The sequence below is a fragment of the Salmo trutta genome, chromosome 14 (assembly GCF_901001165.1).
Source record: "Salmo trutta chromosome 14, fSalTru1.1, whole genome shotgun sequence".
Lineage (NCBI taxonomy): Eukaryota > Metazoa > Chordata > Actinopteri > Salmoniformes > Salmonidae > Salmo > Salmo trutta.
This window is the reverse complement of record NC_042970.1, coordinates 23,479,042-23,495,932: the sequence shown is the minus strand read 5'-3', so window position 1 is coordinate 23,495,932 and position 16,891 is coordinate 23,479,042. Positions and strand designations below refer to the sequence as shown.

The following is a 16,891-nucleotide window of genomic DNA, read 5'->3' as shown; positions in this document are numbered from 1 at the left end:
CTCTAAATACCCCCAATTCATGTTGTTAAGTTCAAAACAATACAAGATAAAAATTGCTGAAACCATTCAAACCATTGAGGGTTCGGAACTTTAAAGCCAATTGTCTCAGAATCCTCTTTTTACAGATAGAACCTTCTAGTCCCAAGCTCTCGAATTGCCAGTGAGTCTTTTCAGATAAATCCTCTCCATTTTTCTCTCACACACAGAAGGCTGAGTGAGCTGTGACTAGAGCTTGTAGTCTCGTAAAATGACAGTGTGTATGTGAGAGAGAGAATGAGTGTGAGAATATGTGTGTGCGTGTGTATGCAAAAGGCTTGTAGGAGGTCATTTTGTTCAATGATTGTGTGTGTGAGAGAAACTGTCTTTCGTCATGTTGGGTCTACAGTACATGCGTGTATGACTCACTGAGGTGGCAGTTCATCTGCTGGGTGTAGGTGTCCTCAGATCTTGTGACAGATAATCCATCAGAGTCAGTCTGTTTGACAGGGATAGATTTCATCTCTCTCTCTCTCTCCCTTTACAGCTCACTCCACTCTACTCCGGCCCATGAAGGACAGTCACTCCTCTCCTCTGCCCCTCCTTGGACACACATGGAGATTCATTAGAAGAGACTGAATGTGTGTACTGAGAGCCTTAACAGCTTTGGATTTGAGATGTAGCCACTCAGGTTCCGTATTCAACCATTTACATTATTGAGGTTTGACACAAAAATAGGTTTATATAAGACAGGTGCCTTCAGAAAGGCATACCTTTGTCTTATTCCACCTTTTGTGTTACAGCCTGAATTCAAATGGATTAAATATATTTCTCACCCATCTACACACCACATAATGATAAAGTGAAAACACGTTAGTAGAAATGTTTGCATATTTCTTGAAAATGAAATAAAGAAATAACTCATTTACATAAGTATTCACACCCGAGTCAATACTTTGGATAAGCACCTTTGCCAGCGATTACAGCTGTGAGTTTTTCTTGGTAAGTCTTTAAGAGCTTTCCACACCTGGATTGTGCAACATTTGCCCATTATTATTTTCAAAATTCTTCAAACTCTGTCAAATTGGTTCCTGATCATTGCTAGACAACAATTTTCAGTAGATATGAGTCAAAACTGTAACTCTGCCACATTCACTGTCTTCTTAGTAAGCAACTCCAGTGTAGATTTGGCGTTGTGTTTCAGGGTACTGTCCTGCTGAAAGGTGAATTCATCTCCCAGTGTCTGGTGGAAAGCAGACTGAACCAGGTTTTCCTCTAGGATTCTGCCTGTGCTTAGTTCCAGTCCATTTATTTTGTATCCTGGAAAAACTCCCCAATCTTTAACTATTACAAGCATACCCATAACATGATGCAGCCACCACTATGCTTGAACATAACATTTTGTATTCAGGACAAAAAGTTAATTGCCTTGCTAATTTTTTGGTATTTCTTTAGTGCCTTGTTGCAAACAGGATGCATGTTTTGGAATATTTTTATTATCTACAGGCTTCCTTCTTTTCAATCTGTCAATTAGGTTTGTATAGTAGAGTAACTGCAATGTTGTTGATCCATCCTCAGTTTTCTGCTATCACAGCCATTAAACTCCGTAACTGTTTTAAAGTCACCATTGGCCTCATGGTGAAATCCCTGAGCGGTTTCCTTTCTGTCTGGCAACTGAGCTAGGAAGGATGCCTTTATCTTTGTAGTGACTGGGTGTATTGATACACCGTCCAAAGTGCAATTAATAACTTCACCATGCTCAAAGGGATATTCAATGTCTGCTTTTTTTTTTACCCATCTACCAATAGGTGCCCTTCTTTGCAGGGCATTGGTCAATCTCCCTGGTCTTTGAAGTTGAATCTGTTTGAAATACGCTGCTCGAGCATTGTTTCATTGCATGTGTGGGGTACAGCAGAGATGAGGTAGTCATTCAAAAATCATGTTGAACATTATTGCACACAGAGACCATGAAACCTCTGAGTTAAGCAAATGTGTACTTAACTTATTTAGGCTTGCCATAAAGGGGTTGAATACTTATTGACTCAAAACATTTCATTTTTAATTCATGTGTAAACATTTCTGAAAACATAATTCCACTTTGACATTATAGGGTATTGTGTGTAGGCCAATGAGCAAAAATCTAAATTGAATCCATTTTAAATTCAGGCTGTAACAAAATGTGGAAAAAGTCAAGGGGTGTGAATACTTTCTGAAGACAGACAATTCTTAGTCACCTTTATTAAGCTCTCCAATGATTCATACTGTACAGTTGACCTAATCTCAACTGAACGACATACATTCATGTTTAAAAAAAAGCTAATTACAATATTTTCTTTAAACTATCTAACGCATTATTCATGTGATGGACAGTGTGTTGGCTGGTTGGCTTCACAAACCAGTTTTTACCCTCATCAAGTAGGCACAGCTGATTTATCAAAGTTATATACTGCTATATAGATTCAAGTAGTAGACCTACTTTAAAATCATACACGGAATTACAAAGTTAACAGGGCAACAACATTTTACATTTCATACGAGTTGTTTCAAACATACTGTAATACTCATGTGAGGTTGAGGTTTCACATACTAAGGACCTCTAAGGCATCAATAAACTGGATTTTAACAAAGGCAAAACAGTGAGGTCACCTACTACAATGCATAAACAATTACACAAAAACAAAATCCATTAAACGCTGCTCTCTAATACTCCAGGCGTGTCAAGTTAGCTACACACCACTATGCATTTCCTGAATAAGGGGATATGTTTTTTAATGATTTCACAGTGGCGTCTGGAACATGTCATTTACTTTAAAAATCCTTGTCTTTCCTTTTGTGATACTATGGCTTGATAAAACAATAACGCCAATGTTATACAACGTTATTCTTGCTTCTTTGAAAGGGTAATCATATAGCTAAAGAAATACATTTAAGTTTCTCAGCTTTATCAAAATGGAATGCACAATTAAAGAGTCACCAACATAAAAATTCCAACAAAACACAGAAATATAGTATATACCTTTATGATCAGAAACTAGATAAAAGCTATATGATAAATCAACCTGATATATTGCAGTTAATCATGATAACACAGGAGGTTGAAAGGTAGCGATGGGCTGAATATTTTATTATTTTTATTTAACTAGGCAAGTCAGTTAAGAATAAATTCTTATTTACAATGACGGCCTACCCCGGCCAAACCTGGACGATGCTGGGCCAATTGTGCGCCGCCCTATGAGACTCCCAATCACGACCGGATGTAATACAGCCTGGAATCAAACCAGGGACTGTTGTGACGCCTCTTGCACTGAGATTTGAAGGGTTGGTGTACATGCCCTGTGCTGTGGAACAGCAGCCAGCATGGTTGGTTTTGGGTGGAGTTAGGGGGTCCCTAGGGGGACTAGGGTGCTCAGAACAGAGAGGGGAAAGGACTGGTCAGTGTTATGGAAGGCTGAGGCTCTCTACTTCCTGGTAATGGCGGCCACAGCTTTCTTGGCAGCGTCATCCAGGTCATTGGCGGCTACGATGGGCAGCCCACTCTCTGACAGGATCCTCTTGGCCTCCTGCACATTTGTCCCTATAACACACACACACACACACACACACACACACACACACACACACACACACACACACACACACACACACACACACACACACACACACACACACACACACACACAGCATTAGTGAATGGTCTATGATGTAGAAGGAGAAAGTTGTATGCTGCATCTCACACCGCTACACCCCACTGACTAAAAAGACACAGAACACAGGAGAACTTAACCCAATGACAGGTGCACCAAGAGATGGAGGAATGGATGACTGGCATACTTCCATTGGTGAAATAGAACAGATGTGTCTGTGAAAGAGTGAGAAAGCTAGTGGTCTTGAAAAGGGCAGAGGGAGTGTACTGTGTTCCATTGGCTGCAGTGGAGGTCAGAGGAGGCAGGCAGGCAGCTGGCGGGGTCTCTGCTGATCTGATCATGCCCCAGTGGAGCTCTAGCCATGCAGAGATACCCTGAGACACTACAGCTCTGAGGCCTACACTGGCTCCCTCAAAGCACAGCACTAACCATGAGAGCAATGATGGAGAGAGAGGGGGGGGCAGAAAAAGAGAGAGATATGGGGGAGAGGTTGAGCTAGATCGAGAAAGAGATAGGAAGAAAGAGTGGGATAGTGAGAGCTTACGCACAAACTTGTCTCTGCTCTCCCTTAGAGAAAAAGCCAACCCACAGAAACAACAGAGCCCAGCTGTCTATGTGCTGTTCACTGATTCACTGATTTCACAGGTGAGAACGGTACTGCAGGGAGGAGGGAATTTACATAACGCAGGTGTTCCACATCACTACAATGTGTGTGTGTGTGTGTGTGTGCATGCGCGCGCGTCGGCGCGGCTCTCCTGACTGGTGTGTAATTAAGATTGCATGATATGTGAAATCTCAGGAGCCTGGATGTTCTAATCAATAGCAGTTTCATGAGGAATTATATTACCGCCGCCACTTAACTCCTAATATTTCATCGCTTTTGTCCGGTGAGATAATAACTCATTCTAAACACATTTCTTGAGTTCTGCACAAAGCAATCAATTGTGTAATCTAATTAGAGGAGGGGAAGGCATTGGGCAGACACACAGCAGATAGGGGATCCAAAGTCATCTTCTAACCGAACAGCATCTTCTCTGTCCTCTGCTAAATCTATATGGAAAAGGGCACTGCCTTCACTCAGAGGCTCAATACACTGAAACAAACTTCATTTGGATTGACAAATCACAGAGATCATATTCCTGTAGAGGTCGTGGAGAGGTTATCAACTAATAAACAAATCCAATCTGAGACAAGAAACATTCCTTTTCATCTTTGTATGGCCTTCACTCTGCTGCTATACAAATATTTTTTTACAGAAAAGATTATAGACAAATATTGTATAAGGACAATACTTAGTTCCTAGCTCTGTCGGGATTCCTGGAACTGGAACTCCTAGATCTAACACCAACAGACTTTCTAAGAATCTCACCACACATTGGGTTCAACAAACACAGAGCGTGTGTGAGTGCCTCTGCATGTGTGATTGCGGAGGGTGTGTGTGGAGAGAGCTTGTGTCAGTGAGCAGAGTGCAGTTCCAGAATGAGCGGCAGGGAGCAGTGTCTGTCTGTCTACAGCAGCAGCAGTCCAGCATACTGATACTGTACGGCAGGTGTAGTTTCACCTACAGCCACTAGGTGCTGCCAGAGACCTCACAGTCAGGTCTAGAGAAAACATCAGCAGAGGCATGTCCCTTTAAGAGACACTTTATATTATACTACTAGGAGGAAGTACATTCACAATGGTGCTGATATATATATATCATACAGAATAGAATAGATTTCTACTATGTGGAATAAAGAACTGTGTTCTCACTATGCAACACATAACTGCAGTGTACTGAATGAACATACATGGTCAATCCATCCTCCCTTATACAATACAAGGAGTGTGTTAATACAGTCCGTGTGATAATGACCAGCCCTGTCCAGTACCTTCAACTGGGATCTCTGGGGTGGGAGCTTCCCTCCTGAGACAGAGCCGGAGCTACACGGGCTCCAGAAGCACCATGAGCCCCCGACAGCCCTGCCCGAGTTTATAGCAGATTGTGATAATTGTAAATTAGGCTGTAGCAGGGGCCTATTGTACCCTGGAGGACTGTCCTGCTGAGGCAACTACACTGCCACAGCCTGGGACCTGAAGGAGGAGGGAGCACCTCCCCTGCTCTCTTTCTCTCTTTATACTTCTAATTACTCAGACTATAGTTCCTTCCCCAAGTGTACATGTTTGAGTGTCTAAGAGTGTGTGTGAGAGAGAGAGAAAGGGAGAGAAGCGAGTAAGAGTTTATGTATGCGTCTGTGGTAATGGGCATGTGACAGGCATGTCTGTTGTGGCGTGTGTGTGTGGTCCGCGGCTGGACAGTGATGGCCCGACCAAAGCATCTGATGGCTTTATTAAGGCTGTAATGATACTGTCAGTGATGTGTGTGTGTGGTCTGCAGCTAGTCAGCAGTAGACGGTTCTATTTAAGCTAGAATGATACTGTCAGGACGACCTCTCTCTAGAACCACTAGTCCTTTCTAATTACATCGGAAAACCTCTATATCCCCCACATTCTCCTTTATTAAGGAGAGACTGGCCTCCATCGGACGGACGGACAGACAGACAGAGACAGACAGACAGAGAGTGACAGACAGACACAGACAGACAGACAGACAGACAGTGACAGACAGAGAGTGACAGACAGAGAGTGACAGACAGACAGACAGAGAGTGACAGAGACGAGACGAGACCGGACGAGACCGACAGACAGACAGACAGGACAGACAGGACAGACAGGAGTGGAATGGCTGTTTAAATCAATAGCAGTGGAATGGCCTGAAGGGAATATAATCCCTTTTCACTAGACCGTGTGGTGTGTTTAAGGGACTTTTATCCACACACACAGACTCATGCATACACAAAGACATGCACATTCGCACACACACTGTGGCCAGAGTCTCTGAGAGGGGCAGTAGTTCCTCATTTACATTTAGCGTGCGTGTGTGTGTGTGTTTACATCAGGCATGACTATCTGCATTGGAGAGCCTGACAACCAGGCAGTGTACATCAATAAACGAATGTCCAATGAATGAAAGCCAGCCCATTAATAAAACATCAACCACTGGCATCAAATTCCCAACGCCACATCTTGTGGTACTCTGTCGTCACAGCCAACCCCCATGTGGCCAAAGGATGCAGAAAAAATACTTTCCAATTAAAAGTGGTAGAGTTAATCCTGGCTGATCCTTTTGAAGAGTGGCCTGCCATTATGGGGTCTGTGGTCAGGGCAGCTAGCTAGGCTGATTGATTCTGACCAATCCCGCTCTATGATGCCCCAGCCGTAATGACCACAGCTAAATCAAGGATTAAACACCACGAGGACTCTGATTCAACCCAATGGTCACCATGACCTTCTGAGCCAATCCCCAATTTGAGAGCCAGAGGCAATTTGTGACATGTTTGTGAAAAGTGAAACCGCAAATTAACATTATTTTTTTGTGTCTTCCATGAAAAAATATTGGCAGAATACAAACACGTGTGTGTGATCAAAGCAGTATCGATCACACTAAACATGCTGCCTCCACTATTCAGGGATGTCAATCCCAGCTATGGATTTGAACACAATCATTTGCCTCTTTCAGCCCTGTGTCCAACAACAGGGAGTGTTTATCTGGGTTTTATTTGCCACCAATGCTTCTTATAGGACACATCACTGCACTCTATACTCCTCTGTAAACTGGTCATCTCTGTATACCCGACGCAAGACCCACTCCCCCCTATCTGAGATATCTACTGCAGCCCTCATCCACCACATACAACACCCGTTCTGCCAGCCAGTCTGTTAAAGGTCCCCAAACCGCACACATCCCTGGGTCGCTCGTCTTTTCAGTTCGCTGCAGCTAGCGACTGGAACGAGCTGCAACAAACACTCAAAATGGACAGTTTTTTCTCAATCTCTTCATTCAAAGACTCAATCATGGACACTCTTACTGACAGTTGTGGCTGCTTCGCGTGATGTATTGTTGTCTCTACCTTCTTGCCCTTTGTGCTATTGTCTGTGCCCAATAATGTTTGTACCATGTTTTGTGCTGCTACCATGTTGTGCTGCTGCCATGTTTCTACCATGTTGTTGTCATGTTGTGTTGCTACCATGCTGTGTTGTCATGTTTTGCTGCCATGCTATGTTGTTGTCTTAAGTCTCTCTTTATGTAGTGTTGTCTCTTGTCATGATTTGTGTTTTGTCCTATATTTTAATTGAAATGTTTATGTTTTTAATCCCAGCCCCCATCCCTGCAGGAGGCCTTTTGCCTTTTAGTAGGCCCTCATTGTAAATAACAATTTGTTATATTTGTTTCTCCCCTTTGCCGAAGCTACACTGCCTTTCCAATCCAAACTGTCTCAACTCCCAGCCTTTCATCCAAAGCCAAATAGAGAAATTCAATCAGCATCTCAATTTAAATGTGTTGTTTGTTTAGCTTTTAATGAACTTTGAGATTATTTTCTTTAATGAAAAGCACCATAAAAGTTGAATAAATTATTATTATTAGTAGCAGTATTTACAGACTTGCCTTATTGTAACTGGCTTGGTTGTGTCCCAGAAACAGTAGTGCTGACCTTAAAAGTCTGAGGCTCCAGAGGGACAAATGGAGTGCTGTGGGCTAATGAAGAGAGTCCCTTGCTCCTTCTCTGGACAACACCAGTCAGCTGTTTCCTGACAATTATCCTAGTGACCAGCTGGGTCCCGGCACTGCGCCCAGGAGGTGCAACGCCAGCCATTAGCATACGCAGGTGAGAGGTGACCCAATCAGATCCATTGTTATTCTGGCCGTCTAGTACGCAGCATCGCATTACTGGAAACTATGACTGTTCTCAGGGCAGGCCTGGTTGTAGCTAGATATGTTTCAGTCGCGTTGGGGACAATTTTAGCTAACCCTTTTCCTAACCATAACCTAATTCTACTAACCTGCCACGTTAATTCTCCTAACCTGCTACGAAAAATCACTTCAGTTAGTCAAAACCGGCAGACCTGCCCTCAGAACAGTCTTGGTTTCCAATACTATGATACAGCGTCTAGCACTGCTGAACGTGACTAGCGTGCGAAATGCTAGTCTTCCTCGCCAGTAAGAGGACCACACTGGATATCATGAGGGAATTCTAAATTAACTTACTAAAAATGGGAGAAGCTTACTGCAATGAATTCTAGAATAAGATAAAGCGAATGAGACTGACGTAAAATAACAGATAGTTCATAGAAAGTACCAGGGTGCAAGAAATGCAGGAAATTATGCATGTGACACAAAGGAGCAGAGATCTGGAGTAGTCAAGGAAAGGAGGAGTTGACTACAGACAGAGCTGTGGGCTGGGAGTGTAAAGACTAGTCAAACTGATGGTAGGTAGGGGTGTAGAGCTGTGGGCTGGGAGTGTAAAGACTAGTCAAACTGATGGTAGGTAGGGGTGTAGAGCTGTGGGCTGGGAGTGTAAAGACTAGTCAAACTGATGGTAGGTAGGGGTGTAGAGCTGTGGGCTGGGAGTGTAAAGACTAGTCAAACTGATGGTAGGTAGGGGTGTAGAGCTGTGGGCTGGGAGTGTAAAGACTAGTCAAACTGATGGTAGGTAGGGGTGTAGAGCTGTGGGCTGGGAGTGTAAAGACTAGTCAAACTGATGGTAGGTAGGGGTGTAGAGCTGTGGGCTGGGAGTGTAAAGACTAGTCAAACTGATGGTAGGTAGGGGTGTAGAGCTGTGGGCTGGGAGTGTAAAGACTAGTCAAACTGATGGTAGGTAGGGGTGTAGAGCTGTGGGCTGGGAGTGTAAAGACTAGTCAAACTGATGGTAGGTAGGGGTGTAGAGCTGTGGGCTGGGAGTGTAAAGACTAGTCAAACTGATGGTAGGTAGGGGTGTAGAGCTGTGGGTGTAGCACCACCTGTACAGTACCTTCCAGCCTGACAACCAGGGGCACTTTGAGCTCCAGCTCACGGCAAGCCTTGGTAATGCCGTTGGCAATGATGGCACAGTTGACGATGCCCCCGAAGATGTTCACCAGGATGGCCTCCACCTGTAGCCCGGAGGACAGGAGGGTTATTATCGTCCTATGAAATGTTCTAACTTATAATGGGTTCTCCTATGCTGTACACCTACAATTCGTCTTACACATATTGATAATGTTTACAGTAAAGTGATAGAGAGATAGAAAAGACTAAAACAGTAAACCTGGGGCAGATGGTGTGATGTCTGGCCAGGTAGGGTAATTACACTAACAAAACACAACAGTAATTACTCAGGGCAGATGGTGTGATGTCTGGCCAGGTAGGGTAATTACACTAACAAAACACAACAGTAATTACTCAGGGCAGATGGTGTGATGTCTGGCCAGGTAGGGTAATTACACTAACAAAACACAACAGTAATTACTCAGGGCAGATGGTGTGATGTCTGGCCAGGTAGGGTAATTACACTAACAAAACACAACAGTAATTACTCAGGGCAGATGGTGTGATGTCTGGCCAGGTAGGGTAATTACACTAACAAAACACAACAGTAATTACTCAGGGCAGACGGTGTGATGTCTGGCCAGGTAGGGTAATTACACTAACAAAACACAACAGTAATTACTCAGGGCAGACGGTTGTGATGTCTGGCCAGGCAGGGTAATTACACTAACAAAACACAACAGTAATTACTCAGGGCAGATGGTGTGATGTCTGGCCAGGTCGGGTAATTACACTAACAAAACACAACAGTAATTACTCAGGGCAGACGGTGTGATGTCTGGCCAGGCAGGGTAATTACACTAACAAAACACAACAGTAATTACTCAGGGCAGATGGTGTGATGTCTGGCCAGGTAGGGTAATTACACTAACAAAACACAACAGTAATTACTCAGGGCAGATGGTGTGATGTCTGGCCAGGTAGGGTAATTACACTAACAAAACACAACAGTAATTACTCAGGGCAGATGGTGTGATGTCTGGCCAGGTAGGGTAATTACACTAACAAACACAACAGTAATTACTCAGGGCAGACGGTGTGATGTCTGGCCAGGTAGGGTAATTACACTAACAAAACACAACAGTAATTACTCAGGGCAGACGGTGTGATGTCTGGCCAGGTAGGGTAATTACACTAACAAAACACAACAGTAATTACTCAGGGCAGACGGTGTGATGTCTGGCCAGGTAGGGTAATTACACTAACAAAACACAACAGTAATTACTCAGGGCAGACGGTGTGATGTCTGGCCAGGTAGGGTAATTACACTAACAAAACACAACAGTAATTACTCAGGGCAGACGGTGTGATGTCTGGCCAGGTAGGGTAATTACACTAACAAAACACAACAGTAATTACTCAGGGCAGACGGTTGTGATGTCTGGCCAGGTAGGGTAATTACACTAACCAAAACCAACAGTAATTACTCAGGGCAGACGGTGTGATGTCTGGCCAGGTAGGGTAATTACACTAACAAAACACAACAGTAATTACTCAGGGCAGACGGTGTGATGTCTGGCCAGGTAGGGTAATTACACTAACAAAACACAACAGTAATTACTCAGGGCAGACGGTGTGATGTCTGGCCAGGCAGGGTAATTACACTAACAAAACACAACAGTAATTACTCAGGGCAGACGGTGTGATGTCTGGCCAGGTAGGGTAATTACACTAACAAAACACAACAGTAATTACTCAGGGCAGACGGTGTGATGTCTGGCCAGGCAGGGTAATTACACTAACAAAACACAACAGTAATTACTCAGGGCAGACGGTGTGATGTCTGGCCAGGCAGGGTAATTACACTAACAAAACACAACAGTAATTACTCAGGGCAGACGGTGTGATGTCTGGCCAGGCAGGGTAATTACACTAACAAAACACAACAGTAATTACTCAGGGCAGACGGTGTGATGTCTGGCCAGGCAGGGTAATTACACTAACAAAACACAACAGTAATTACTCAGGGCAGACGGTGTGATGTCTGGCCAGGTAGGGTAATTACACTAACAAAACACAACAGTAATTACTCAGGGCAGACGGTGTGATGTCTGGCCAGGTAGGGTAATTACACTAACAAAACACAACAGTAATTACTCAGGGCAGACGGTGTGATGTCTGGCCAGGTAGGGTAATTACACTAACAAAACACAACAGTAATTACTCAGGGCAGACGGTGTGATGTCTGGCCAGGTAGGGTAATTACACTAACAAAACACAACAGTAATTACTCAGGGCAGACGGTGTGATGTCTGGCCAGGTAGGGTAATTACACTAACAAAACACAACAGTAATTACTCAGGGCAGACGGTGTGATGTCTGGCCAGGCAGGGTAATTACACTAACAAAACACAACAGTAATTACTCAGGGCAGATAGTGTAATTACCCTACCTGGCCAGACATCACACCATCTGCCCTGAGTAATTACTGTTGTGTTTTGTAACTAAAAAAAAAAGCCAGTGTATAGACTGAACATTGGAATACAACATATTGGTTCAAGAATTGTATTGCAGTTTGATGAGTGTGCTTTTCCTGGATTCAAGGCAGACATTGTATATGTCCTCTTTGAGGACACACTACACGGTGTGTGTTAGTGTGTGTTCGTCAGACAGCCATATTCATATTCACTACACGGTGTGTGTTAGTGTGTGTTCGTCAGACAGCCATATTCATATTCACTACACGGTGTGTGTTAGTGTGTGTTCGTCAGACAGCCATATTCATGTGGAGCAGCTGTCTGTCTCCAAGGAGAAGCAGTCCTCAGGTGCAGGTGTTGTTTATCACTGTCATCTGTGACTGATACCACACTATTAGAGACAGTACCATAACCAATAACACAGGGACAGCCATGCCAAAGACACACACACATGCATTACACACGCACAGACAACATTGCTTCTCCACAGAACATTCCGTCTATAGTGAGTGAGAGGTGGTGTGAGAGAGAGTCTCATTGGTCCAGACTTGCATAAAACCATTTCACTGTCTGCCTTACATCCTGCTACTGTAGGTGAGATCTGAAGCAGGGCCTGAGTGTTCCTTTCTAAAGGTAGATGTTATCTCCACAGCCTGGAGGTTTGAGTGTGTGTTCCCCTTGGCCCTGGGTAGCTCTCGCCCCAGGCACAAACAGCAGATTGGTCTAATCCTGACACTGCCTCTGCCCAGTTACAGCATTACAATCAGACAAAATCACAGAGGTAAAGAGAGCGAGAGGAGAAAGAGCACGAGAGGAGAGTGAGAAGAGTACGCGAGAGGAGAGAGCGAGATAGCGAGAGGAGAGAGCGAGAGGAGAGAGAGCACGATAGCAAGAGGAGAGCATGATAGCATGAGGAGAGACCATGCGATAGCAAGAGAAAGTGCGCGATAGCAAGAGAGAGAGCGCGATAGCAAGAGGAGAGAGCGCGAGAGGAGAGCGTGATAGCATGAGGAGAGAGACCGTGCGATAGCAAGAAGGGAGCGCGATAGCAAGAGGAGAGAGAGCGCGATAGCAAGAGGAGAGCGAGCGCGAGCGAGATAGCACAAGGAGAGAGAGCGAGAGCGAGATAGCAAGAGGAGAGAGAATGAGAGCGAGATAGCAAGAGGAGAGAGAGAACGAGAGAGAGACAGCAAGAGGAGATGGAGCGAGATAGCAAGAGGAGAGAGAGCGAGATAGCAAGAGGAGAGAGAGCGAGATAGCAAGAGGAGAGAGAACAAGAGCAAGATAGCAAGAGGAGAGAGAGCAAGCAAGAGCAGAGAACGAGAGAGAGATAGCAAGAGGAGAGAGAACAAGAGCAAGATAGCAAGAGGAGATGGAGCGAGATAGCAAGAGGAGAGAGAGCGAGATAGCAAGAGGAGAGAGAACAAGAGCAAGATAGCAAGAGGAGAGAGAGCAAGCAAGAGCAGAGAACGAGAGAGAGATAGCAAGAGGAGAGAGAACAAGAGCAAGATAGCAAGAGGAGAGAGAGCGAGATAGCAAGAGGAGAGAGAGCGAGAGGAGAGAGCGCGAGATAGCAAGAGGAGAGAGAGCGAGATAGCAAGAGGAGAGAGAGCGAGATAGCAAGAGGAGAGAGAGCGAGATAGCAAGAGGAGAGAGAGCGAGAGGAGAGCGAGAGGAGAGTGAGAGGAGAGAGAGTGAGAGGAGAGCGAGAGGAAAGCGAGAGGAGAGAGTGAGAGGAGAGTGAGAAGTGAGAGCACAAGAAAGGGAGAGTTATAGCAAGCTAGAAAAAGAGCGAGAGTAATAGATGGAGAAAGACAGAAAGAGAGACAGGCAGAGGTCGCTGTGTCTTCTGGTGGTGAGATCTGTCAATACTCCAAGCTCTGTTGAACCTTAGCCCTGCCATTGATTTCTCCCTGTAGATCATTAGACTATCTATACTCCAAGGACACCACACTAGGAAAGGTATATCTACACATCAACATACATATTACACTCGTGTAAAACTTCATACAATGTCACTCAAGGAAGCCCAATCAATGCCCATGATCTGATTGGTGGACCACCGTCGTGGCTCCCAGGTGTGATTTACTGTACATACTGTAACAGCACTGTTGTGGATCATCAAACTCAATAAAAATCATGTTCAGTAAGACAAGCACATCTCACAATTAATCTTTCCTTCACTGTGTGGTTCTGCCGGTTTCTGGCGACACACAGAGTGATTGAAGTTTCCCATCAGCGCTGGAGGCTGATTTACAGAACACAACACAGGGATGCGCGGTGTAACACTGGTGAATGTCCTGCTATTCTGTCTCCTCACCACTGGGGGGCAATAAATATTAAGATGCTGGTTCTGAAGCTCAGTACAAGCCCTATTCTGTTGCCACCAGCAGCACATGTTTCAATCCCAGCTCTATTCAGTAGCACCATATTTCTTCCATTCATGAGTGTCCTATTAACATTATGTATATAAATGATACATGAGACATGATTTATGTATGCCCGCATGCAAGTAAAAGCAGTTTATAGAACTATGGATGAAAAATAGTTGGCTTCACTTCAGTGGAGTTTTGTCATTCAAAAACATGTTAAACAGAGCAGCCCCCTAGCCCATGTACAAAACATCACCTTTCACCAAACAGGCTTTTAACGGTTGCAACACAATATTTGAGACATGTTTGGTTAAGTGTGATCACTAGCCATGATTCCAATGTAGAGATTTCAAACCCAAAATGTATCGTTCCAGAGTTAAGACTAGGCACACATGATCAGCCACCTGCTGTCACACAGCACCACCATGAGCAGAGGTCTAAAACACACACTCTAAGTTCCTTGTATGCTCAGTGTTCAGGAAATGGATGAAGACACCACATTCAGAAAGCTCTTTGTAAATATGTTATTCACATCAAGCTTCAATGACCTTTATACTGTGAGGGGGTAACGTGTCACCTCCGTCACCAATGTGTTGCACCTGGATGACGCACGGCAGCCATTCTGCAGGTTGACGACATATTGGCTACATACTGTACTGTCTTTAGAGACGTTGAGCTGCAGCAGAACCACAGAGCCTCTCCACTGTAGATCTGGCTCTTTAAATGTCACACTGATTCATAGCAGAAAGGAATGTTAGGGTCAATCCCTTTGCTTCAATTCCTTCTCCATTCAAAAGTCAATCTTACATGTGATCCAGTCGATTCGAGCTCGGACTCAAACTCTGACCAACCCAAAATCACACTAAGATCAATTCAAATCCACTCTGATGCAATTCAATACCATACATTAAACTATTCTCCAATTGTCCCGTGATACAGTAGCCTCATCATTTGAGCTAGGATAAATATAGGCTATAGGCTATTTATTTATTTGCAGCAGAGCATAAAGGAATAAAGTATATTGTACCAGGATCCTTTGAGAACCTTTGTGCCTTTAACGTATGAGGAGTTCTACCTGGCCCAGTGAATGATTCAAACTTCACATAATAGGATCATAGCAGCCTCCGCTCCAATACCATCAAGTCTCTTTCACATCAAACTGCGAAAGAGCTTCACAGTAGAAACAGGCTTTTCAGCCTCCATTATCCAGCCGGCTAACTGCATTTAAGACAGGATGAAATGTAGCCTTGTAGACTCTACGCTGACAGAGGAACTGCAAATCCCCAGAGTGTCAATGCATTTTATAAAACACATTCATATTTTATGCCTATGCCTCATGTTCAACACAATATGAGGATGAATGTCATATCACTGACTGGTATATACACAACATTATAACCCCACAAGTCAATTTGTCCAGCCCCAAATCAACCCATGATACCTACAAAATGGACATGAGGAGAAACCATAATATTTCTCCCCTATAGACCTGTCAACACCTAAAAAGTGATTTTATTCCACTCATTTTAACTAACCAGCCATCCAGCATTGCATTTCCTCTGTCTGCTGCCAGCATCCCTGTGGTAAGTGTGTACTGCTGAATTATCACTCCCACACACATTTAGCACTGTGCTTCACACTAACAGCAGTGTACCCCTGCTGACCACTGCTAATCTGTCACAGGAAACACATCTCTTTTGTTGTAGCCTAGCAAATAGTCCAGAAACATCTGGAAATCCTTGGTCTCTCTGTGGCCTATTAAGGGCATTGTTCTGCTTTATCTGGTGGCAGCAGCCTCCTCTGACAGGCCTGCTGGTCCTGGCCTGTTTATTCCTGCTCCTCCACCGGGCTGCACCACCCAAAACAGGGGCCAAAGGTTAACATGCAGCCTTTCCAAATGAAGACAGGGCCTACAGGCACTAATGATCTACCATGAATCAGCAGTTCAGCTGTGGTATTGGGCCCAGTTCTATTTAGGTCCCCACCACCTTCCCACAGGTAGGTGAGAGCAATAGTTTGAAAGCTCCACTTAGCCTATTGGAGGACCAGGTGAAGCAATCACCATATAAAGCAGAACTCCTCCTCACTACATCAATGGAGCTCCCAGTTTATCCCGAAAACAAATAACCGATTGCACCCACCTCAAAATGACTTGTCACTTCTGAGGACAAAAAACACAAACGTGGTCAGTCATACAACACACATGCACAGCATGGATATTAAATAGCATATGTACGTTTGTGTATAGTGTAACAAACAGAACACTTGGCCTGGACAATAAGACAGTCCATTTGATTGTAGTTCTTTGTATCCTCCTCCTGGCTTTCTCTTTTGGCACCATCTTATTAAATCTAAGGGCTATTTTCCTCTCTGCAAATCCATTCCCTCTGGTGTGCTACTCTACAGAGAGCGAGAGAGAGCGAGAGACAGACAGAGATAGAGAGAGATAGAGATGCGGGGGTATACATGTCGTGGTGCAGTGCAGGCCCTGGATCCTATTGAAGGCTGGGATTGGGCCTGGCGAGGGGGATAAGAGGGAAATAATTATCCAGGCTGTTGAAGCATGACAGCTCCTCC

The 16,891-nt window shown here is 44.3% G+C and overlaps 1 protein-coding gene across 1 annotated transcript in view; it reads right to left on the bottom strand.

The window, feature by feature from the left end:
- Positions 1-2,179: 2,179 nt before the first annotated feature.
- The window catches only part of suclg2 (succinate-CoA ligase GDP-forming subunit beta), a 149,993-nt gene continuing 135,281 nt past the window's right edge, over positions 2,180-16,891 (bottom strand). Inside the window, exons 10-11 of the mRNA XM_029774956.1 lie at positions 9,470-9,590; positions 2,180-3,550 (exon numbers count right to left, since the gene is read on the bottom strand). Coding sequence (XP_029630816.1) covers positions 3,435-3,550; positions 9,470-9,590 — 237 coding nt within the window. The 3' untranslated portion in view covers positions 2,180-3,434. The remainder of the gene's footprint in view (positions 3,551-9,469; positions 9,591-16,891) is intronic.